The 26620-nt window shown below is 40.9% G+C and overlaps 1 protein-coding gene across 28 annotated transcripts in view; it reads right to left on the reverse strand.

Moving 5' to 3' along the window:
• Positions 1-26620, reverse strand: part of LOC136850637 (uncharacterized) — a 379925-nt gene that overhangs the window by 96868 nt on the left and 256437 nt on the right. For all 28 annotated transcript variants that reach the window (XM_067124380.1, XM_067124382.1, XM_067124371.1 and 25 more), the window contains 3 exons: positions 25555-25789; positions 25258-25376; positions 14934-15069 (listed from right to left, as the gene is read on the reverse strand). In XM_067124380.1, coding sequence (XP_066980481.1) covers positions 14934-15069; positions 25258-25376; positions 25555-25789 — 490 coding nt within the window. The remainder of the gene's footprint in view (positions 1-14933; positions 15070-25257; positions 25377-25554; positions 25790-26620) is intronic.

Raw genomic sequence — 26620 nt, forward strand, 5'->3', positions numbered from 1 at the left:
ACGGCTTGTCTAAGATTCATTAGTATTGCTCAACTGGGTTGCAACAGACCACTTACTGGTCCAGAAAAGGGGCATAAGACAACCTGAAGTACTGATATAAACAACTTGAATAAAGGACAGGTGTTTTCCCAACCAGGGGAGGTTGTGGATAGGGAAAAATAGATTATTTTTGGATTTCCATACATAAAAGTAAATATATCTTTATTCGTCCTTATGCAATGGAGAAGAACCATATTAAAAAGTAATACTAAGTCCAAAACCACTTGTTTAGCTGTGGCATGATTTTCTTAGCTGAATTTCAGAACCAGCCTAAAAATGTTTTGAAACCTCTTGAGGAAAGCAACATTTCTAAACTGAAAATCCACAGCCTCTGCAAAGAGACTGATATTTATAAATAAAGTTTAAGCTGTATTTTCCATGTCTTTCATAAAGTCTAAAAACTTTATCACCCCAATATGTTCCACCAGAGGGTGACGGTGGAGAGACTGATGCCAGTAAAATGTAAAGCTGGGGAGAGAGGAATGTAAACATTACTAGAATGCAAATGGCCCATAAACCACTGTGTTCATAAATTTTAATATGAGCAACGCCCCTGAAACAATACTAGAAATATAACTGCAGCTACAGAAGAGAGAGAACCATCACTTTTATTAAAATCACCATTATTCTCAAGACCTTGTCTTATTTGACTTTTGTAAGTGGATTGAGTTGGTGCAAATGATAACGGGCTCAATACATCTGTATTATCTGACTTTTGTAAATGGATATCTGGATTAAAAACCTAATGGGGGCCAGTAGGGACCACACCTCTCCAACGGAGGCTCTCTGGCAGGAATTTTTAGGGGTGATTTCTGTCATCTGGCATTTTCTGTGGTCTGACAGGTGGCCTGGTTCTTGTTAGCCAGGGAGAAGATTGGAACCATTACTACAAAGGTTTTCTGGACTGCAAAAATTGGAGCTATCCTTTGATATAATGAACTACCATTTAAAGTCTTAAATTACCAGCCTGACATGAACTTCCTGGTAATGGGGGGGCTTTTTCTTTAAAGTTAGAAAGACCTTACCACTGATAATTCCAGGGATGATGAAGTGGAGTTGCTGAAACATATTTCCACGGTTCCTTGTACTTTTGTTTTCAAATTTTCTCCTTCTTCTTCATCAAGCATCTGAACAACTAGTCCAAGGGGGAAAGAATGCAAATCTGACTTGAAAATTAAGTTTTTAATCATAGAAAGATTGTTATTTTCAAAATTTTCGAGGGATTGAGGAGACCAAGTCTCTGAGGGACATTGGCCAGTACGATCCAACACTCTGTTTATGTCAAATAGTTTCACAATTTTTTTAGCAGGTCTGTCATTGAGGCAAACTGAAGTACCCAAGGACTTTTCTTTTTGGGATCAAGCGGGATGCCGTGACTTTTGAGAAATTTCCTGGTCAAGATTCTAAGAGAATTCCCTAAGGCGGGAGAGAAAACCATAGAGGAAGATCCCACTGGAAATAAAAAAACTGATAAACAATTATAAAAAGTCATATTGAACACATGAGTAAAAGTTCAGTTGAAAAATGTTCATAATCTCCAGGAAATTGATGACTTTTATGACGAGCCTCTTTCACACATCCAGAACTTGTTGCGCCCAAATTATCCAATTATGCCCCTGCACGCTACAGGGATATCCTCTATACCGAGTTGTTGAACTACCGCGTCCACAGCAAAACATGGGTGGTTTAGACCGTAGACCATGACCCTGAAGGAGTAGGTTGATTCCACAGTCAGAAACCGCAAAACTGAGAAATTCAAAATCGGACGTTATAACAACTCTGAAAGATCGATTTTAAGGTGTTGACTACCAATTTAATAGTTCAAACAAAACATTTTAGCTACTGTACCATAAATTATGCGAAATTTGTCGAATTTATTTCAAAAATTTAGACCCCAAACCATCATCCAGGATCACCCTTTTCAACTGATCTGAGTCTTTTTGGGAACAGTATAATAACCTCCCTAAAACTTTAGGTGCCTCTTTTTTATTGCTTGTTTGTTGAGCAGTTCAAAAAAAAAAATCCTGTAGGATTGATGATCCCTGGTAAAACCTCATTTTCAAAGTCAGGGTCCAACATCCAGCTCCATCCTAGAACTTTGGACACAATACTGTATCCCAAGGGCTGAAGGTCCATTTCCCTGAACCAATCACAGGCGACTTTGCATACCTGTGTTCTCTCAGTAGGAGGATGAATGTTCCCTTTACCAATAGGTTTTCCTGTTGGGGTGGTGTTTGAAATTATATTCTGTGAGGGGTACATATTTTGGGATAGTACAGTGTCATCCTGTTAAGGCTTGAAAGAATCCACGTTCCTAAACTAGGTTTATGTTGTATGCTGGTGAAGCAACATAATTTCCCATAGGGAATGAGCTGGTTGGAAGCACATTGTTGGGGGGGTGAGCTTTTGAGTATGAACCAATATAAACTGTGTATTTTGTTTTATTGAACTACAGATAATGGAGGGGCCCCAATATATCTAATAAAACGCTTGCCTCCTCCTCAAAGGGGGCCGCCATTTCTGGAGGGCCTTGTCGCCCGGTGAAATAGCCCCATTCAGCACTTATTTCTGGTAATTCCGTTGCTAGCCCAGATAAAGCTAAACCTCTGCTTCTGGGAAGAGGTTACTACCAGATCGAGCTCCACTAGATGGAGCTCGTGGCGGAAAATAGTGAACATTGGCAAAACATAAACTTTATCCATTCCAGTCTGGCCATGATGAACTCCCAACTCAGGTCAGACTGAAAGCCAGCACAGCAGGGACTTAGCCAAGAACACTGGAAAAATGGGCACCCGGCCTCACTAGATATGCAGTTTATCAAGGGCAGACGGAGTTCAAAAACCGGGCTGGCTTAGTCCGGGCATCAAACTCCCTCTTTAGAAAAGATTTTTCCAGCTTTGGGAGTTCCTTTTCTGGATCAAGTCCAGAAGGGGTCCAACCCCGACAGTGAAAGTGGACGGAGAAATCCAGAACTCATTCTTATGCTATCCCGGGAACACCAGGAATAGGGTCGTTGAGCTAGGTAACGGATTACCTTCAACATTACGCTAAGGTCCTCTAAGTTCTTTGTTCAATGAAAATAATGGTAAGTTGTCACCCAGGGCAAGATCATGGTAAAGCTTAGAATAGCACCTGAAAGGAGTCAACTTGTATTGTCTTCCTGCCTAATAGCAGAGTGCCAATGAGAGTGACCCCATTTTTAAAGGAGGGATGATGACAGTCTCCTGGGAACCTGTCTAGAAAAATCCATGCCTCTGTCAATCTTACGAAAACTGGACACAGGGGCACAGATCGGGGGGAAAGAAGTCTACTTTCCAACCGTGACCAAGACCTTCAAAATGAGTTTGCCATCAATTGAGGCCCGGAGGGCTTAAAGTTAGGTTACCGAATTCACAACAGGTCCGCTGATGAGGGGGAATGACAAACTGATTGGTTCGCCAGACAGGGCAGACATTACAGGAAAAGTATGTTGTCATAAGCTGATTAAAAATTTTGGGACTTCTTATTGGAATTTTGGTAAGAACCTCTGATTGTTGGTTAAACATCTGGTTCCGAATACATTACTCAAAGACAGGTTGGCGAGAGGGCTTGGTTTTGCTGCCCTCTTACTCGCGCTTGCCGGAGGAATGAGACTTGCTCCCTGAGGCTCAGGTGCTGAGACCTTACCTTTCCTCGACGGGGAAAGGCGATGCTTTCTGGAGGACGAGGACTTATAGCCCTATCGTGAATGAAGTGCTAGTCAACTTCAACTGGGGAAGCTGATGGAGCTGCACCCAAGGAGGAAGACTTCAAAACCTGAAAAGGAAGAGACAGAATAAGCTGGGGAGTCAATATCAGTTTCCTCCTAAACAACCTCACTTAGACCACAAAGCCAGGACCACCTGGTTTTCAGGAGCTGACGAGGTTCCAGGTTAAGTCCAGACGGGACCTCTTGATGAAACCTCAGCGTTGAGGACAGACCACTTGGGTGGCTGGGTCGGTCCCGGATCTGCTGGATGATGGGGTGGCAAGATCTTCTGGCACCAGGGGAGGCCCTGGATAGGGCCGGGCAGAGCAGGTCCCAACTCGAGAGGGGTGGGACAGAAGGGCTTCCCTGACGGTTATTCCTAAGAAACCCAGCCACCCAGGCCCGGAGAATTCCAAAACCACTTGACTTTGGGGAGGACTCGTCCGCCTGAAAGAAAGAACCAGCTAAAAGAACGAAAATCAGTCCGGGAACCACGTTTCCAATATTCAAAATGAGGAGCCCTCCAAAACGTTGATATGGAAGACTGTCACTGACTGACTAATCCTGGATGGTTGCATTAAGTCAAAAAACCTCCACCTCAACCATCGAGGGTGCCACACTACCAGAATACTGAGGCCGGACCGGGACAACCAACTGGTCCGGTAACTACGTGACCATAAGGTTGTGCAAGGCGAGGCCACTATTCAAGCAGGCCCTCACAGCGAACAGTCTGTGACTCCAAATGGTCATAAACTCACTTTGACTTCAGAAGGAGAACCACTGAAGCAAGGCCCAGGAATTTTTCTTGGGCACCGAATACTTGGGATGATGAAATGATAGGATGTCCTTATCATAAACTTTCCCAATAAGCTGGAAATTCACAGAGTGGAAGGTAAAGTTCCTGAGACTCAGGTGGAATACTTCCTGGAATGAAGGAATGAGACAACAAGAAACTCGATTATAATGGGTTGCCAGTAAAAATAACCGGCTGGAACCCCAGGTGAGCCACCAACTAGATATAAATAAGGAGAGTACCTCCTAGATAACACAGACTTGTTTAAATACGGTATATTCAAACTGGCAAAACATTAAACAAGTGAGGAGGCATGAAGGGAAAATGCGCGAGACCCGAGGGATCCGCCAAGAATATATAGGACCTTTCTGCAACCAAGACTTGAAAGGAAGCCAGAGAAAGAAGGTTACGGCAAGATGCTCAGTAGGATCGAACCCACAAGACTGTAAGCAACCGGAGACTTGCATAATAACCCAAACAAACGGGACACGCCCGGGAAAATTTTCCAGTGGAAGGGAACTTCCTTGAGTAGACTGAAAAACCACCAACAGGCCAACACAGCGACCCCCAGAACTCTGGGAGGGAGCTCTACCAAATGGAGAAGTCCCTGATTGGGGGGAAAATCGACATCTAGTGCTCCACCCTGGGCCCTGATAACTAGAGCTGGGCTGGAACTGAAGTGGAGTGGGAGAATGGTAGGCCTCCCACCCAAGAAAGAGAACAGGAGACGGGGAAACATATAACCCGCTCAACTGCACACATCCAAGAAAATGAAACTTAGGATGCATCCTGCTCTAAGATAAGGGAAGTGACTTAAGCCTCAATGCCCAAATGCCTAGGCAAAGCCTAATAGGGACCTAACCTAGTATAGGCTAGGAAAATGGAAGGAGAGGACACACGGGAAACAAACAAGGAGAGAAATTTTGGCTGAAACCAACCGGGATCGAGAAGAGGGGGCAAGAAGGCGACTAGCCTAGAGGAGACACATCCAAAGAACTCTGCATTCCCCCTGAGGAAGGGGCTCTTGAACTACATGAACTTCTTGCCCACCAAAAATGACCAGGAGGAAACAGCAACCAAAACTCCTCAACCTGATGGACCTCCACGCTCTGGGCAAGGGGGATGGTAGCCCAAATAAGCGTAACGCCCACCTGGGGAAAAAACCATCACACATAAACATGGAAACAAAATTTTGCTCAATAGGGTGGCAAGCCTGACCTCGGGCAACGGTTAGATCTGGAGGCTGACTCGGACCACTTAGGAGGTGTAATGGTAAACTAAATGAACCGAGAGCACTATCGCCAAGAATAAAATAAATAAAATGCCTAATACAGACTAAAATAATAAGGAACCCAACCTGGGGTACCTGGACAGCGATCACCCTCAAAACAAGCCTGTTGCCCAAAATTATGCTACATTCGGAGCAAAGGGGGGGCCACCGCAGGGCTCTCCAGGAGGAGAAGACCCATGGGTGAAAAAAAAATAATTCTATAACTGCACTCCGTTAGACAACCCTCAGGAGAACTGATGGGGTCGCCCCTAGCTGAGGGCTCGACATGGATCCTGCCAGACAGATGCCATGCCATAATAAGATCTCAGTCTATATAAAAGACGAGACCAAACAGCCAAAATATAGAACGAAAACCCTTCAATAAGATGGTACCCAACCCCGAGATAGGGCTGCCTTCATGACATGGCGAAAGATGAATAAAGGCACAAAAAGGCACAGACTGGACACAAAAAGAAAAGGTGGAGATGTCGTAACGAGAAAATGGAATGAGGTAGGTGGCTTAACAGGTGATCCATTGACAATGAGTCTTGAGATTAACGGCTCACCGATTTAATTCCGGGGTTTTGATAGGCATGGATCATTCGTAGATAGTTAGTTTAGTGATCTTGACACTGACCCTTAAACCGCGCCTTCCCTGGAGAAGACGTTTTCAACAAAGGAAGAAGGGGTAACCGCCAGCTTTGCTGAAAGCTCCTTTTCTCTGGAATATCTAGCCAAATACCTAGAAATTGCACTGTAATGGAATTTCACCGGCTGACACGGGACTGGACTCAGAAAGGTTCTTTTTTTTTTTATTATTAAACTGATTTCACCTTAGGACGGTAGACCAGGAAACCGCCGAAAAAGGGATGAGAAGCTAACGAATCCCCTAAAGGAAAAGTTTGCCTCACCTAATTCCGAGCTAAAGCGGAAAAGGTTTGTCTCAATTATTCTCGCACCTACTTATCGCTCCGGGACGATGTTCACAGGTTCGAGAACGAGACAGAAGGCCGCAACGTCTTCAGAAAACTCTCCGTAAAACAGTTAACTTGGCGAAGAGTTACGAGACTTGCGGCTGGCCTCCAGGAGGGGAAAAAATTAGGACCCCAAACACCGGAGGAGCAACTATTAATAAGTCATATGAGACGGAGTTTGGCCTAAATTTACCGAAAACCGAGTTTATGTATATGAAACCTAAGCCTACCGATTTATTGAGAATCTCGCCCGAGAGAGCCCAAACACCGAAAGAGCAACTATTAATAAGCCACATGAGGCGGAGAACCGAGAGTGAAATCGAAACCTAGGTTTATATGAAACCTACCGATTTATCGAGCGAATTAATAAGCCACAGACGGAGTTTGGTGGAGGGAAAACGACAGGTATATATGAAACCTCACCATCATAGCCTGCTCGGGAGAGCATAGCTATTAATAAGCTGCATGAGGCGGACTAATAATGCCAAAGGAGGCGTAAAACCGACAGGTGTAAATAAAACCTATGGATTCATCAGGTAGCCTGCTTGGGAGAGCATAGCGTGCCTTACAACCTTCCGAGCCAAGAATAAGTCACATGAGGCGGAGTTTAAGGAGATGAAACCGACAGGTATATAAAAACCTACGGGTTCATCAAGAAGTCTGCTCGGGAGAGCATAGCGCATTTCATAACCTTCCGTGCCAAACTATAAATTCTCAAAAACAGACTGCGCGACCGAATGGGAACTATAGACTCGTGATCGCTGGTTTGTTGCAGGATAGCGGAGCATTCCTGCATTCGACAAAACCAGCTGAAAACGTATGAGAAATGGGCATGCTGGAACAGATGCCAGAGCAGAGTACCGTAGCAGCGACTTAGCCTAGTCAGACCAGGAAAACTCCCAGAGAAAACCGGAGAGAAAACCGGGCTAACAGGACAAAACTCATAGACATAAAAACAGAGTCAACGGAACATTCCGAAGCGATCATGTTTGAACCATAAAAACAAACAAAGTGGGAAGGTTATGAACTGTTCGGAAGTGGGCGCACTCAGAGCCAAGAGAGGAAAACCCCCGGAGGAGGATATCCTGAACGAAGTGATAGCGGTGGGGGGAATAAACGCCGACCGCTAAACACTAAAATCGCCGGAGCAGTAAGCAAGGAGAGCGCCCAACAAGATAATGAAACACCGAACAGGTAGTAGCAAAATGGAGGGGGAACGCCGAAAGTAAATAAAACAGAAGACAGTTAGGTGGAAAACGCTAACTGGCCTCGTATGAGATCCCAACAGTGAGGTGCGAACATGTAGGAAGCACCACGAAGGGAAACAGTCGACGTAAAAGGAAGGGGGAAGGATAGGCCAGGAGGTTGGTAACCCAAAGCAGCGACCAGGGTGGGACAGCACTCCCGGGCGCCCAGAGATTCTCATAGATCCCCTCGCTATGTGAGCTGTGTTGCACGACAAGAGCGAGAAAAAGGAGAGGAAGGGCAAAAACCTCTACAGCCAGGAGAGCAATGAAAGATAAAAGGAGTGTGAACAGGAGTGGGAGAGCACTCCTGGTCACCTCCAGGTCCAGGTGGAGTGCCAACTCAGACACACCGAGGACAACCAATCAATGCAGAGGGAGGGGATGTAGGCTACAACATAAAATAAGGATAATTGCTCAAAGCCTTGGAAAGTTAACAAACCTTGAAAACAAACCAAGGAGAGAGAGAGCAAAGGATAAAAGGGAGAGAAGGGGACTCTCAAACCACAAAATAATATATATATAGTCGGTAAAAGAAGTGTGAACAGGAGTGGGAGAGCACTCCCGGTCAACATTGGTAAGCAACCCAAAGAAGGATTGAACTAGGATAGGCTACGCAGGTAAACCCTCACTATTCCAGCTTAACTTATTAGGAACATTAGCTTAAGTGAAAAGCCGAAACAGGGAGAGGGTGGACGTAGGCAATATATCCAAGCCAAAACCAAACAAAGGAAGCACCAGACATAAAACACACATGTACAGAACGTACAGAAAACTCAGATCACGATTTTTCCCCGACATGAAAACTCATAACTGAGGCGATGCAAAAGAAGAAAGCCCAGAGAGAGGTAAAGGCTAACCCTTCTTTTTCTTTTAACGATTTTTCCCCATTTTTGTAGGGGTAAAAGGACTTTTTGATTTGGCTTTGGGGTAGACCTGTGGTCTCGATCGGCCAACCCCTAGGCTAACCTAACTGAGGCGATGTAAAGAAGGAAGCCTAGGAGAGGGTCTGTAAAGCTAACTAATAACTCAAAAAATCATAATAAAACAAAAATTTCTATAAATAAAACAAAAATTTTCTATAAGGTACATGTAGGAGGATAGGCAGGCCCAACACAACATGAACGTGAAGGGAAATGGCCGACCTCCAGTTAAATGAAAGTACCCCAAAATTAACAAAATTCAAAAGCATCCAAGCACAAGGTCAAAAAACTTAAATGTAACAATGAAAATCATGTTCCCATACACTTAGAGAAGTGAGTCTAAAACAAGGCAAAATAAAGCCAAAATAAGAAGGGAATAGGCCTGAGGGGGAACCACGTAGCCTAAACAGCAAGACAGCACTTGACCAGGAAGGGAACACAAAATTCACAAAATAAACAAAATTATAAAAAAAAAAAACAAAGTAAAAACCGTAACAGTACCAATGAAAATAAGATCCCCAAAGGCTAAGAGAAGTGAGTGACAAAATAAAGCATAATGAGGCCATGATATTAAGCGAATGGGCTCGAGGGGGTAGCTCAGTAGCCTAAACGATCAACAACACTTCTCGTAATGAAGCCACGATAAAAGCGAATGGGCCGAGGGGGTAGCTCGTAGCCTAAAACGCTAAACATCACTCCCGTAATGAAGCCATGATAAAAGCGAATGGGTCCGAGGGGTAGCTCGTAAACCTAAACATTAAACAAAAATCACTCGTAATGAAGCCATGATAAAAGCGAATGGGCCGAGGGGTAGCTCGTAGCCTAAACGCTAAACAGCACTTCTCGTAGTAAATGGGTACAGAACAAACATAAAATTAATCAAACCCACTAAAGTTAGGGATCATTAATTGGTAAAATATCCCAAATAAAAGGGATACAAATAAAAAACACAAAACAAACATGCCGACCCAAGACCAAGAGAGGTCAAGAGACACCGTGAGAGGAGATCGAGACGGGCGTTATAAATCCCTTTAATTATTAAACTAAAGGAAAATAAGGAGCCTCAATCGCCTAAAAACAATAAAACACTGGTACTCAAGTTGTTGAAGAAGAACCTTGAGATGCCATAAAAATCCAAAATAGAGCACAAAATAAGGATCACAACGAAATTACGTGTGAACGAAAAAATGTGCTAAAATGGAATGCGACTAGTGTTGCCTTGTGTGTACAGTCCGTGAGTAGTGCATGGGCTTGTATCGCACCTCTCGTTGGGACTTTTGACATTGGGAATCTTTATAGGGCAGGGTCCCATGATTGTGACAATCTCACCCTTTACCATATACGACTCCATTTCTTGAGCTCGCTCTGGGGTAGTAACTCCAGCTTTACATTTAGCTTTTCTCTGGTATCTAGCAACGGAATTACCTAGAAATAAGTGCTGAATGGATTATTTCACCGGCTGACACGGGACCCCGATCCAGAAATTAATTTATTAGTATATTAAAATTTGTGGTATATTTTTGTTTGAACTATTAAATTAGGCATGAACTGTGAAAACAGGAAGTTATAAGCATTTTAATTTGAGAGGAACAGGGTATTTGGCAGTTGTAAGCCAGTTATAAGCATTTTTAGAGGACATTTTGCATTTCCGTATTTTTTGCATTTCCAAGGTGGGTTCTGGAACCTGTCTCCGTGTAAAAGTGGGGAACCACTGTAGTGCATGACATGTGGCTGTAATAGCTTGTGTTTGGCTGCATGGTGGTGCTGGTTCTTGGCAGTACGTTCAAATGCATTCTTGCATATGTGTTTTGGCAGTGTCTCCTTTGCGCAGAAATTATGCCATTAATTTTTTACCCTGTTTCCTAAAAAAGTTCATAGCAATACTGCTATTAAGCATTATGCTGCACTGTCAGAAAATAAGGTGGCTATAAATAGGGTAAAAAGATTGCTATCATAGCTGGTTCTCCTGGTTCGAGTCTGACAACAGTATCATTAACTGAAAATAAGGCCCGGATTTTAGCCTATACAGTACAGTATATGAGATGATGCTCCAGGGATTAGGAGCACTGTCATCAGCAAGAAAAGAGGCAAGAAGTATGAAAAAATGGAAAATCCTTCTCTCTGAATGGCAAACTTGTCAGTGTTTCCCATAAACCAGATGTTGATCCAGTAGAAAGCATTGCCCTTCTTTGCTGAACTCGGGAAGAAATTTCCCAACAAGACAGACACATAATTCAAGGGAAATTCAGGATGGTGTATGTAGTTCAACCGGAGACACATTTTTCACAACACCAAGATCCAAGGTGAGAGTTTGTTGGCAAATTAGTTAGCTGCATCCAAATTCCCTGCTACGTTGGCAATGATTATTGAGGAGCAGCAGTGTGGTTGAGACTGGTCAGTACATGAAGAAAAATGCCAAACCATTCATGTTTATCCACGGAGGAGAGGGCTATGCCAGGCTTCAAGGTTACAAAAGACTGTTTGGCCCTTTTACTGGGAGGAGACAAAAGTACCCCTTTTAAGATCCTTCTTCTTTTAGATAATGCTTCTGGCCACTCACAAAATTTTGTTGGTTCTCATCCAAACATCATGTTAGTTTTTCTACCTCTCTCTATTTTGCAACCGATGGATCATGGGCCCACTGCCATCTTCAAGCACTACTACCTTAGCCAAACGCAAAGGCAGGCTGTATATGCAATGGATCAAATTGACAAATTAACAATCCATGACTTTTTAAGGGATACAACATCCATGAGGCAGTCTGGAATATAGCCATAGCTTGGATTGAAATTTTGACTACAAGTTTAAATGGTGTTTGTTAGAAGCTGTGTCCCAAACTTATTCATGATTTCAAGGGCTTTGCCAAGTTGGATGTGTCAAAGGCATGGGAAGGAGCTTGGCCAAGCAACTGGAAGCAAGCGGACTTTTCCCCAGAGATAAGTTTGTTCACTTGCTCCATCACTCCTATAGCTAGTGACAACTATGATACACTGAATGGTGCTGCTTCAGGAATACAGTCTGCCCTTAATCGACAAGATCTAGTGGAAACTCCCTCAGGATCATTGTGCTCATAAATGAGCCCTGTGATCCCTCAGTGCTGCTTCAACTTAGCTTGTGAGGGTTTTACAGGCATAAGCCGAAGACCTCTTTCTACAGGAAAGAGAAGAGGACATCAGACCTGCCTCATGACTGCTCATAGGACCATGGCTACAAGCTACACAGAGGACCTTTACATGCTGGTGTGAGAGTGCTGGTGAACTTCATAAACCTATTCTGATGAATTGGAACAATTAGGAATCACAGGAAGTGCGGATTCTTCTCTCCAAACTTTCAAAGAGAAAGGGGGGCCACAAGAACAGACAGAGATAGTCCTCCTCTTCTGGGAAGCCTTGGTTGGCAAAAAGGCACAAGCAACTTTGTGGACAACACTGGCCATCTCTAACCCAAAGTCTTGTTCACTTGACTGTGAACATGATTTGTAATTTTTTTCAAGGACTAATGATGCTAACATGGATTTCCAGGCCTTCTTCCTATAATATTATTTGTTTGTAGACAAGGAAGGGGAGGAGGAGAAAAAATGGCGATAACATGGATTTCAGGCCTTCTTCCTATAATACTATCTGTTTGTAGACAAGGAAGGGGAGGAGGAGAAAAATGACGATGTATAGGAAGAAGAGGAGGTAAGTAGCACACTTGTGCTTCTTCCTTTTCATCCAATTTTGTCTCTTACTCTAGACATTGTTTGCCAAAGAGGACAAATTGAGGAGGGTGTATGAAGCAATCCTGATATTCCAGAATGCATTACACCAGCTTGCATTTCACCTGCAGCAAGAGCAGCATTAGAAGAGCTCCCATGGAGACTTCCACAGCAAGAACAAGTACAGGAATAGCAGGAACATCTGGAATTGAGCCCTTGGCTGTAGTCATAAACTCTATGAGAGCAGCAAAATTAACAAGCAACACAGAGAGAGAGAGAGAGAGAGAGAGAGAGAGAGAGAGAGAGAGAGAAACACCTTCAATATCTCCCCTGACTGAAAGGACACTCATGGCAAAAATCAAAACTTGAGCAGAGTTAGAAATAATATGATTGTGGTCAAGAGTCCACACTGGGGATGGGCATAGGCCATGACCTGTTTCACCACAAGCAGAGAGCATAGGCTGAACCTCCTCTGACCTGGCTGCTCTCCCCATGAAGAAAGCCTGGGGAGAATAAGCAGGAACAGGACCAGCAGATGAAGCAGGAGATCATGACACAAAAGTCAAAAATCAACATCATGGCTAAGGGTGGTGTACAGTATTACCCAATATAAGACTTTTACTTGTAAAGTTTATATTTTAGGCAAGCAATTACATCATACTTAACTTTATTACATTTGTTTTATTTATTCTTTGCACATGCCACTAGTGGCCACTGCCAGTTATAGCTGAGATAGTACTGAAGGAAGGAACTGTGTTGAGTTTTAAACTCATGGTTGATTTGCTTTTCCTCTGTGAATGAGAGAATATACAATGCTTAGCAGTATTATACAATTTGCAGTACCAGGGAGACAAAAAGAATGAACAGTACTGTAGATACAGTATAAGAAAATACTTGGTTGACTTTGATGTAATACTTAGCCGTATTATACAATTTGCAGTACCAGGGAGACAAAAAGAATGAACAGCACTGTAGCTACAGTATAAGAAAATACTTGGTTGACTTTGATGCTTGTTTTCATTTCCATAAAAAATTTCCTCCTCATTTTCAGAGCAACATCAAGTGAGGTTTGCTTTCATTTGCCAGTCATCTTAAATGTTCTCTTTGCAAAATGAGAGTAAGGCAGGCAGCAGCATGCTGGTAGAGGATGCCAAGGTCGATGCACATATTGCCTATGCATCAAACATTTACTATATGCAATGCATAGGATATCATTCAATACTGTCATACATAATCACAGCATCTTTAAATTTCTTGTAAGTTGGCAGAAGTGCTGATGGACTTTTATAACCAGAATAGAATGCAAGTTGGGGAAAGGCTCCAAACCTAATTCATGTGGGCAAAAACAAAGAGATGGCCACAGAAGGAACCAGCAGAAATTTGAAATTGGATGAAAAGGCAGGAAACTGTTGTGATCCACTTGCACTTATACAGAAGTAAAAGTGCAAGCAGATCACAACACTGACCAAAGTTTCATATAGAAGTAGAGGGCTGAGAGACTGGGGTTATGCCTCCCATATGTGGCATCTCTCACTCCTTTGAAGAAAAAGATCTTGGTATCTTCTTAGATGCACCAAATTGACAGGCTTTAGTAGGCCATTTGCTTGTAGGCAGTCCCTGGTTAACGGCGGGGATTCCATTCCTGGCTGAGCACCACTAACCAAAAATTGCTGATAATTATGGTAATAAATGGTATTTACGACGTCGTAAGTGCTAATAAACCTCTTATCAGTACCATTAATCACTTATTGGTGCCAATAAACTGCTTACCGATGCTGGCAACCACTTACCGACACCGAAAATCACTTACTGTCGCTGAAAATCTGGTTAACGATATCATCAGCCAAGTGCTGTAAAACTGGAACGCCGTTAACTGATGCCGCCAATAAATGAGGACTGCCTGCATATAGCAAAATACAGCTAATTCACACTTACAGTACGAAAGATTGAAATGTAAATTTGGGGGCTTTATGTCTAAAACTTTTTGGAGTGTGATCCTCCAGTTAAAAAAATATTTATTGGAGTACAATACTTATTCACTGTCCATCTCATTGGGATATAGTCCTCATATTACAATTTACCTTGACATCCAAAAACAAATTAAATACTTTATAAAAAAATATCCAACCCAGAATGACAAGATAAAAAATTAATAACTCACTCATGAATTTTTTGTAATGTGGTATTCTATCATCAATATAATTTACAAAGAAAAAATCCTTACCTCAAAGTACTCTATATTTTGCAAAACATGAAAATCTCTTACCTGAAATATTTCATAAGAACTGAAGTCTGTTCTCAGTGATGTACAATCACCTCTTGATATCAAACGAACAATGGCCGGAATTCTTCCTACAGATGCTTCTTTAGACATTCCCAAAGCTGGCCAGGCACCAACCAGGCTGAAAAAGGGGCAAATGGTAACCTTCTTTCACTATTTATAATCTCTAATTCATATTTTAGAGCACGTCATAATTGTATCTAAGTTTGCCAAAATATGAATGGAATTACTTTTCCAAACCCAAGAGAAAAATATATAACATGTAAATGAAAACCTTCCAACAGTTTTATAATAAAATATAAAACAAAATTTTCAAATAAACCCATCAATCATTTACAGTACAGGCCTCATTCATGAGCTGACTTTCCCCACTTGTATGATTTCTCATGTTTTGTAGAAAGGAGTAAAATGGCTAAAAATGACTGTTCACACATATACACCTCTGACCCACCTATAGGATTTGATTATCTTTGGAATGATTGTAACAGCAAAAATGAAAGGATGGGATGTAAGCTCTTTGTATATGACTGCAGGCTTTGTAAGAAACATATCTTTTGTCAAAAAAGTATTTGTTTCACCTCAAATCCATCAGTAATATAGAGCCCAAAACATAACTTGTAGCCTGTACAAGGGTCCAATGGATTTAGTGGAGTACTTGGGGACAGTACAAGTTAGGAACCAAGAGTAATCTCATGAGGGCTATTAAAAAGTTGAACAAATGAGAGTAAAGTTGGGAGTTTGCACATGATGATACTTCAAAAAAGTTTACAGTGATGAACTGGGAGATTCCCTCTCTTTATAAATGAACTGAGTATGTATGAATGAGGGTGATGCTTGCAAGGAGAATGAAGAAAAATAGTGCACCACATCTTTTGCCACTGGTAAAACTTTTCTCACTGCAGCTGATGGGACCAGAAGTAAAACCTGACTGCCTTGTGCATAACACTGTCTAGATAAAAACTGCCAGAAGTTGCACAACATATCCAAGTGCTCGCATTTGGGACCACCACAATCTCGGTGCTCCTTTGGAAGGCTAGGAAAGTTAAGAGGATCCTGATCTCATGAACAAGGAGCCTTGCCTGACTAGCCTCATCTTTGGAAACTTCTACATGTACTGTACGTGAACAGTGACCTGTCTAAGCTAGGTCGCTGTATTCTTGAATGGGTGCTTACTCAGCTGATGCACTAACAAAAAGTGTTTATAGTCATTACCTCTTAAATGCCTTGCCCTCATCAGATAGTGACAGATGTTTCTCACTGGGCAAAGAATGAATTCAAGTGCAAAAGGGAGTGGTACAACCCTGACTACTGACAATATGCATCTTGATGACAAAACCAGAAGCAAATGACAGGTCAGAAAATCAACCTCTGGTATGGATGACTGCTTGAAAGGGCATGTAATTCACTCACATACCTCAAAAGGTGGTTTTCATGGTTATGTGTTATAGGGGCAACTCTTGAAGCGATTCATAAGGGTACGTAGTAAGACCTTGATGGCCTAAAGAGAGATCCCATATTCTCGTGTAGGCACTTGGATTGTCCTATGAGGAAACACTTCTTGATGAGTCTTCATAAATCCTTTGATGCTAACACTTCATTACTTTGAAAGTTCTAGCTCTTCTGAGAGGGTTGCCCTGTAATCTTTGAGTGCAAACACAGAGAGCTTCTTCTAGAGGCACAGATGGATAAAGGTCTGTAATCAAAGGAAGGGAGCTCCTGCTTGGATTGGTTTCTCTCTACACCAACTAAAAAATCTGTTCAACTTCACCTGATAGAGGCCAATGATCTGGGGCAACAGGAACAGGCATTGGTTAAAACAGTGACCTCTGAGGCCTTGCTCATGAAACTTTGGAAGTGCAGCAGCTTCAAAAGTCACTTCCAGGTTGGCAGGGTCCTTGGATGGTCCAATATCAGCTAAAGGAGGCCCACAAACTTAGTTCTGCTATGGCCACAGCAGTGTAATTAGCAACATCATTGGGTGTTTGGTGGTCCTGACCTCTACTGGCACTTGCCTGATCAGGCAAAACAGAAAGAAAGGCATAAATTTCAAGGTTGTCGCAACTGTAAAGCATGACATCCAGCTTCCAGGCTCTTGGATCCAGGTGTACTGACCAGCACACTGGGAGTTCAGGCTTGTGGCACATGCCCTGCAGCCACCCTAGACCTTGAAGACGTTTGCATCCAACAACCATTCCTATGGCAGAAACTACTTCCCCATGTTGAGACTATCTGCGATGACATTTTCTTTAGTATGAACCTTGGAACAATTTTGACTCTGCTGAGAACTGCCCTTACTAAGACCTTCACAGTTAAAAGACACACAGGTTCAAATCTTGTGAATCCATGTTTCCTGAGGTAAATTACTGTGGTGGCGGTGTTTGTTGTTATTATGTAACTCTGCTGATTTTGTATTCTTCTGATGTTGTGAACTAATGAAAAGCCAAGAACACAGCCTCCAGTTCCAGATAATTTTGGTGTGCTGCTTCTTGTCTGTTTACTACTAGGTTCCTGTTGCCTGCTGATACAGTGAGTGAGCTCAACCATGTGTTAGTGAACAGAAGGACTTTTAGAGCCTGCAGAATCAGAGGAATGCCTCGCACCTTCAGGTGACCTAGGTCCTGTCACCATTGAAGATCCTATAGGGTTTCCTACAAGGCCACAACAGGGTGATTATCTGTGAAAGCTGTAGTCAAATAACACTTGGAGAGCTGCACTTTTAGGGTACAATTCAGAAGTGGTTGTGTGGGACGAGCTTACAAAGAATGACAGGTATTCTAACTGATGGGTGTCCTATTAGGGACTGGCAAAGAACTGGAGATTGTCTCTCACAAACATTGTGTCTCATAAACACAGTCCGTAATTTCAGCAGGAATGGCTTATGCCTGCATGGACTTTGCTACTTCCTCTTCATCTTCTTATGAAAATTCCACAACCTGCACCAAATATTGGGTTAGACTGAAGTAGCCATTTTGGGGTAGCAAGAATGCATGAGCTCACAGGGTCACAGGGGACAGAAATTATTTGCAATGGGTAGACTAGAAGCACCAGGGTAGCTTTTCCATCATTATGCTGCTACCAAGAAGCCAATGAATAGCACATTGAGAGTTTGACTGAAAAGATTAACCAGGACATCATAATTTCTGAAATTATCAGCAGTGTCTGTAGTCGGCCAAAGGTCAGCAAGAGAGACCAACCACAGAGCACCTGCTTTTCTTCAAAGGTTGCTCAAATATTCAGTCCTCCCCTTGCCTCTAAAGACTACTTAGTCAAAGCAGAGGTGTTGCAAGAGATGACACCCAACCATGTGGTAACTGAGTTCAATCTGGTGATCCCCGAGGCTTTGGAGGATTCTTTGGACTTTCTACTTGACTAATAAAGAATGACTGATTTTTTCTGCTCCTGTCATTTTTCTCTGCAGCGTTCCAAAGTTTGCTAAGTGCACAATAGGTATAACCCTCTGATGACCATGATATCATGGGGACCCTGAAGTACAGTACAGTAGAACCCCGGTCCTCGACTGTACTAGAACTCGAAATAATCGGATTTCAACACGAAATGTTGAGTAAATTTTGTGTCGGAGTTCAAACAACAAACCGGAATCCGACCCGATGAATCATATGATGTTTGTAGAAAAAAAGAGTTTCGGGCGGCTGCCGCTAGTTGGCGTTGTTGGTGGCGTTCTTTCCATGCTTATTTAAAAGCATTTAAAGCCCACACATGCTGCTGCTGTTGAAAAACAAGCCATATTATCACATGAAATTAATAATACAGTATTTATAAACCGAATTACTGCATGTCTGTTATCATAAAATTAGAAAAATTTCCGAATTACGTCGAACTCGCAGCCTCAGGCAGATACTGCCACAAGCTGCCGAGTTCCGACGTAATTTCGAAATTTTTTCTAATTTTATGATAACAGACATACAGTAATTCGGTTTATAAATACTGTATTATTAATTTCATGTGATATGGCTTGTTTTTCAATGTTATCATTATTAACAACACTTTTCAATTGTACCTGATACAGTACATTCTGGTAGTGCCTATAAGGCTACTTAGCCTAGCCTATGGTAATACAGCCGCATTGGTCATAGGCCAACTTTTTTATACAGTATGCATTTAAAAATGTAAAAATGCTTCTGATATGGTGTTATTCAACTCTGAACCTATTTAATTGTAATTTGTGTAAAGTTTTGTATAAAAAGGCAAGGTTGGGGTAATGACTGGTGGTCAGGAATGGATTAATCCATTTTCAGTTATTTCTTATGGGAGAAATTAACTCAGAATTCGACAAAATCGAATCTCGACACTTCTTCTGGAACGACTAGCGCCAAGAACCAAGGTTCTACTGTATATAGTTTTTCTGTCTTCAGTCAACATCTCTATTGACAGCAGTGCAGGAAGGAAAGGAATGGAAGAGTTTTAAAGTCTAAGAAATTCATGAGCCTTGGATTATTTCTCTAGTAACAAGCTTTCATGCTCCATAACAACCCCGTTTGAGCAAAGCATTGTTTCCTTTACTTGTTTGCCTTGGATCTAGTTTGGCTGCCATGGGATAACAATTCATTCATCTGTTCCAAAATTCTTCACTATTCAGCTTCATTCTGGGAAAGAAAACAACTGTTGTATCATCTTTCCAAACTGGAAGAGCAAAACCAATATTACAAACCGTTAAAGGCACTCATTTCCATTTGGAGGGCTCCTGCCATGATCTTCAGTAGTGGATGCTGATGGTCAGAGAGACTGCTTCAACCTGTCTCAGCTTCTTCTTTGGAAGCAGGCAACTCCTTTCTGCTTGCATTCATGCACCTTCAGGACTCTTTTGCTGGGAAAGATGCCAATTTATATACACAAAAGAAACTGCAGTATCAAATGCAGGTTCTTGGGGATCAGGAAACCGGGAGACTTTTACCCACAATTTCTTGTCAGGTGACCAGATTTTTTACCTGCAATTTCATGTCAGGTGACCAGATTTTCCAGACACAACATCTCTTAGGGAAGAGCTTGGACTCAAGAATGCCAAACAGATCCAAGGGTATGTGACCACTGGTAACTGGGTGGTGCCCATGTTCTTCGTCAACTGCTGGAACTCTCACTATATCAGAAAAGATAATTCTACAGCTCACTGGAATTACATCAGTAACTTTGTAGCTTGTGATCCAAACATTTCTGTTTGCACTGGGATAGATAAAGTTTCAGAGCATTAGTGCCTACTGTCAACAATTAGACTAAGACTAGAGAATTTCCTGATCAAACAGATCCAGGCACTTACCTCAGCCTCCCCATTGGCAAACAGCTACTGGCTGCTCATCAGTCACATTAGAGCTACATCCAGTGGCAAGAACTTCCCCTTTTGATGTTTCTCCATTTGCTAGATTCTACTTCTGATAGGCAGTTTTATCTATCAAGTCTGTGCATTTAACCCTTTAACGCCAACTGGATGTATTTTACGTCGACAAAAGTTGTCTGTCAGGTGCCAAGTGGACGTAAAATACGCCGACTACAAAAAGTTTTTTTAAATATTCGCAGAAAAATACTTATAGGCCTCGTTGCGAAAAATTTTAAATCACGCGCCTTGAGGGATGCTGGGAGTTCACAGATCACGCTGTTGTTTTGTGTACAAGCGTGACCCAGCTGCGCATGTGCGAATTTCTTTCTTATCCCAAAAGAAAGCATCAGCTAACTGCTGAAAATCTCAGAAATTCTTTAGTCACTTTGTCATAATTTTTGCACTGTTTTCTATTAGCCTTTACATGAAGTTTTATATATGAAAATGTGCACAATTTCATGTAGAATACAACAAAAAATAACTCATGGTTGTAGCTTTTATCAATTTTGACATATTTTCATATAAATCACGATAAGTGCCAAAATTTCAACCTTCGGTCAACTTTGACTCGACCAAAATGGTCGAAAATGCAATTGTAAGCTAAAGCTCTTACATTCAAGTAATATTCAATCATTTACCTTCATTTTGCAACAAACGACAAGTCTCTAGCACAATATTTCGATTTATGGTGAATTTTTTAAAAAAACTTTTTCCTTATGTCTGCTCTAACTCTGCTGAAAATCTCAGAAATTCTTTAGTCACTTTGTCATAATTTTTGCACTGTTTTCTATTAGTCGTTACATAAAGTTTTATATATGAAAATGTGCACAATTTCATGTAGAACACAACAAAATATAACTCATGGTTGTAGCTTTTATCAATTTTGACATATTTTCATATAAATCATGATAAGTGCCACAATTTCAACCTTCTGGTCAACTTTGACTCAACCAAATGGTAAAAATGCAATTGTAAGCCAAAACTCTTACATTCAAGTAATATTCAATCATTTACCTTCATTTTGCAAAAGCTTTACAAGTCTCTAGCACAATTTTTCGATTTATGGTGAATTTTTAAAATAAACTTTTTCTTTTACGTCTGTGCTAACTCTGCTGAAAATCTCAGAAATTCTTTTAGTCACTTTGTCATAATTTTTGTACTGTTTTCTATTAGTCGTTACATAAAGTTTTATATATGAAAATGTGCAATTTCATGTAGAACACAACAAAAAATAACTCATGGTTGTAGCTTTTATCAATTCTGACATATTTTCATATAAATCACAAAAAGTGCCAAAATTTCAACCTTTGGTCAACTTTGACTCGACCAAAATGGTCGAAAAATGCAATTGTAAGCTAAAACTCTTACATTCTAGTAATATTCAATCATTTACCTTCATTTTTTAACAAACGAGAAGTCTCTAGCACAGCATTTCGATTTATAGTGAATTTTTGGAAAAAACTTTTTCCTTACGTCCGCACTAACTCTGCTGAAAATCTTGTAAGAGCCTGACGCCGTCTCTTCCAAACACGTGTGTGTTCGTGTGTTCATCGTCCATCGGAGTGGACAAGACAACAAGAGCATCTCGTTTTCTTTCTCTAAAGGAATGCGATTTCAACCATACAATATTTCCGTCTGTTTCTCCGTAACCATTGTTATCTTGATGTATGTACAATCACCACTACTTGCATTGCCATGGAAGCATTCTAATCATGTACTCATAATGTTCCAAAGAATCTTCTGCATCAAACACTGAGTATGTTTCTGTTTGTGAAGACGCCAAACGCCTCGCCACTCCGGCGATGGACATTTAACACACGAACACACACGTGTTTAAAGAGATCGCGCCAGGCTCTTACAATCTCAGAAATTCTTTAGTCACTTTTTTTGTAAGTTTTGCACCATTTTATATTAGCCGTTACATAACGTTTTATATATGAAAATGTGCGCAATTTCATGTAGAATACAACAAAAAATAATTCATGGTTGTAGTTTTTATCAGTTTTGAAATATTTTCATATAAATTGCGGTAAGTGCCAAAATTTCAACCTTCGGTCAACTTTGACTCGACCGAAATGGTCGAAAAATGCAGTTATAAGCTAAAACTCTTACATTCTAGCAATATTCAATCATTTACCTTCATTTTGCAACAAACGAGAAGTCTCTAGCACAATATTTCCATTTATGGTGAATTTTTGAAAATAACTTTTTCCTTACCTCCGTGCGCGCTAACTGTGCTGAAAATCTCAGAATTTCTTTAGTCACTTTGTCATAATTTTTGCACCATTTTATATTAGCTGTTACATAAAGTTTTATATATGAAAATGTGTGTAATTTCATGTAAAATACAACAAAAATTTACTCATGGTTGTAGCTTTTATCAGTTTTGAAATATTTTCATATAAATCACAATAAGTGCTAAAATTTCAACCTTCGGTCAATTTTTGACTCAACTGAAATGGTTGAAAATGCAATTGTAAGCTAAAACTCTTACATTCTAGTAATATTCAATCATTTACCTTCATTTTGCAACAAACGGGAAGTCTCTAGCACCATATTTCGATTTATGGTGAATTTTTGAAAAAAAACTTTTTTTTACGTCCGCGTGTTACGAATTCATGCATCATTTTATGATAATATTTTCTCTGTGTTGCTTTAATCGTTTTACAATTTGTTATATATCAAAATCATTGCAATTTAGTGTACAATACAAAAAAAAAAAAATAGCTCATTAGCTTTAACCGTTTTGCTCACAAAGCGATTTGTATACAATTATATATGAAATTTTTTTTCATATGTCATATATTCCAATATTTATATGTGATAATGATATTTTTTCATTTCTGATGGTTGCATACTAAACTTCAGGCAATGAGAAAAAAGGAGCCAAAATGAACTCTTAATCTTAAAAACTAAGCGTGGTGTGATTTTTTTTAAAAACTTTCTTTCCTCTTCAGCTAACTCCCAAACCCCACCGGCATACAGCAGACACTTTTGTAAATAGAGGCTCGGCGTTTAAGGGTTAAGTGTCCAGGGTTCATCACTTCTGACATTAGCTCAAGAAGTTTCCTCCTTTTCAACTGTGGGATAACCTTCAAGCCAGACAAACATTCGTTATTCCCTGGGACAGCATTCAAATGTATATCCAACAGCACCTAGCACTGAAGATCCAAAGTAAGAACCACGTGTGGCTTTGGTGACTCGCCAACAACTCTCAGCTCTAAGGTCAGTCTGTTTTCTTATTCTTGCACAATGTAGCCCAGCTTGAAGGAGAGCTGCTTCTTCCTCACCATCATATACTTCTTACAGAGATAGCCAATGGTCAGATAAGGAGGGACACAACCATTCTTCAACTACATGACCCCACTGCAGGTCTTCAACCTTGCTTATTTGCAGGAATGGTTGATGGTCAGGATATACAGTCACCCACTAAAGAATCCTCCTCAGAAAGCAAATGGCTGCCTTATGGGTATGTCTTGCATCAAGGCTGGTCAAATGTAATGTGAGCTTTCAACTATGGCAGCCACAAAGGGTAAAGATGCCCATGTCTGGTTGTTACAAGAATGAAGGGTGATCACTGGGCTCCTGAGATCTCACTTCCCAAGGATTCAGTAGCTGGTTGGATATCTTCGTCTTCAAAATACGTATACTAGTCCTTCAGGGTCCTCCACATGGCTTTCAGTTAAATTACACTGCATATGGGTCTTCCCACATTGCAGCTGCAGAGCCCAATTTTACCATATGAAATGGTAATATGTCCTACTTAGCAGTCAAGTTATCATTAGAGAACTTTTGTAAAGAAAATGTTTTATGCCATTGTCACACCATGATGACTCAACAATGCTCAATAAGAATTTCCACAAATAAAGGTGACCCGATGGTTTTTGAAGCCAAAATCTTTAGCTATACTATCACCAGATCTTTCAGAGACTGTATCTTCACTTCATCCAAAACTGGATACCCACAGACGAAACACAACTTGAGAGAGAGAGAGAGAGAGAGAGAGGGGGTACAGTCTACTCCTTGGTAGAGGAGGACAGCAAGAGCTATTGATTGGCAATATCACACAGTTTAAAAGCTCTACGCTTTCTTCCATACTAGTTTGAGAGATCAGGGTGTTGTACCTTCTGACAACCACACAGAAACATCAGGGTGCATGTCACACATCTGACTCTGACTCAGTCCTTTTGGAGTCTATCAACACAGTAACATAAATGATCTACTGGTATTCCTTCTTTTGATCATTCTCTTTAATTTTTTTCATGTTTATGAGGCTTCAGGGAGAAAAATTGAAATTTAGCAAGTTCTATACCAAGGTAGTGAGTACATTCCTTTACTACATACTACTTGCCTTTTCTTTATGGCCAATAAATGCAGACCTCTTCACAGGATTTAACCCCCCACAGTAAAGACTCCTGTCCTGTCCCTGAGATTAAGTTCTTTGCAGATCTCATGCCCATGAGCTCTAACAATATTCATCATTCCAATCAGCTAGTCAAGGGCTTTTCTTCAGCAGCTTGAGCTGCTTGTGGGATCCAAAACAAACAAAGTTATTTTTTTAAAATGTACAGTACTCTGCAAAATTCCTAAATATATACAATGGCCTGTCTTCTAATCACTCTTCTCACAGCATTACCTAGACTACACAGGTGAGGTTTTTACCTACACTGAACTGAAAATATAGATGTACATATATCCTGCTGCCAACCAGCCACAGATGATCTTCTAACTGTTATTCAGGATGGTGTACCCAGGATTCATGAAGACTCATGAATAAGACAACTAAAAAGTATGGATTTGTACACAAAACATTTTTTTTTAAATTATGTATTTCAGAAGGCATTTCTGGCATGACGTCAATAATAGCTGTACACGCAACTTACATGGATAACTTCCTCATTAGTAAAGTCTATAGTACATTAATTTTCATTACGATGAGCAGCATGTGAATACCTTATGGATAATGTTATTTGCAATTACCTTTTACAAAGCTGTGAAAAAGTGTCATGATAAGCGTTGAATGCAAAATAGATAAGACGATACAAGCTCTCCCCAGGAAAATCACTTAAGAACATTACTTCCAAGTCAGCCTTTCCACTCTGTAAAGTAAGTGAAAGTACATCAAATGTTAGTTTCTCAAATGACAGTACAGTACAGTATATCTGTGCTAACAAAAAGTACAATACAGGTATATCTATACTTAACAAAAAGTACAATACAGGTATATCTATAATAACAGAATTATATAAGTAAAATAATACATTTGTGATGACTCACAAGTGTAGCAATGGCCACAGCATCTCCATACTCAACAACAAGCCCAAGTGCTGCATGAATTTCTATTAAAGTGTTGAAGTAATTCTCTTTGTTGATGTCATAGTATCTCTGGGCAGCTGATCTTAAGAGCTCAAATGATCCATAGTAATGGTCAGGTGCCATCATCATGTGGAAATGAGGGTGTATTTGAGAAGCCCCAGCATGATGTAAAATATCCCAAGCAATGTTGGTGTATCTGAAACGTAACACAGTTTAGTAAGTGATTTGAGTCTAATAACTGATACATCATTTGCTTCAAATACATTTTTTTTCAGTAAAATGAACTTTAATACAAACTTAATAATGATTATCCTTATTCCAGACTGCAAAGACCCAGATGCACCAACTTGGATGCAGACAAAAAAAAATTCCACTCTGCATGTGTCAGTTGAATCCGTCAGTCCACAAGCCACACTCCTTATTCCTCTATGCTATCCTCCTTATGAAGTGATAGTAGGTTGGCCAAGGCACCAGCCACCTGTTAAGATACTACCACTAGAGGGGTTAAGGTCCCTTCTAAGGATGGCCAGTACAGTCTGGTCTTGGACTTTTTTCTGTGCCTACACCAACTCAGAATAGTTTGGCATATCATTACATATCTTTTACTGTTAACACACACACTAGACAACATTGAACACCCTACAATTCTTATCCTTTTTGATCTCTCCTTTCTTGTGTAGAAGAGACTCCTCTGTAATGCATCCCTTCTAAGAGAAGGCCACTCCGAAATAAGCCACAGTTCTTCAAACTTGTGTGATGCCATAGCCTTTGTACTAGCACCTTCTGTTGTCTTGGAATGGAGTTCCCTTGCTTGGGGTATACTTAAGCACACTTTTCTGTCAGTTCCCTCTTCCTCTTGTTTTTCAAAAGATGTAGGTCAGGCTTGGTAGAAGGGCCAAGGATGCCTGGTTGGGTAGCAAGAGGTTACTGAATCCTTAGCATTTTCTTTTTCTTTATCTTTACTCATGGCCTCATTTTCAAAACCATCAATATTGTCCTTCCTTCAGTGTCTGGCAAATCTGGAGAT

The sequence above is a fragment of the Macrobrachium rosenbergii genome, chromosome 22, assembly GCF_040412425.1.
Source record: "Macrobrachium rosenbergii isolate ZJJX-2024 chromosome 22, ASM4041242v1, whole genome shotgun sequence".
Lineage (NCBI taxonomy): Eukaryota > Metazoa > Arthropoda > Malacostraca > Decapoda > Palaemonidae > Macrobrachium > Macrobrachium rosenbergii.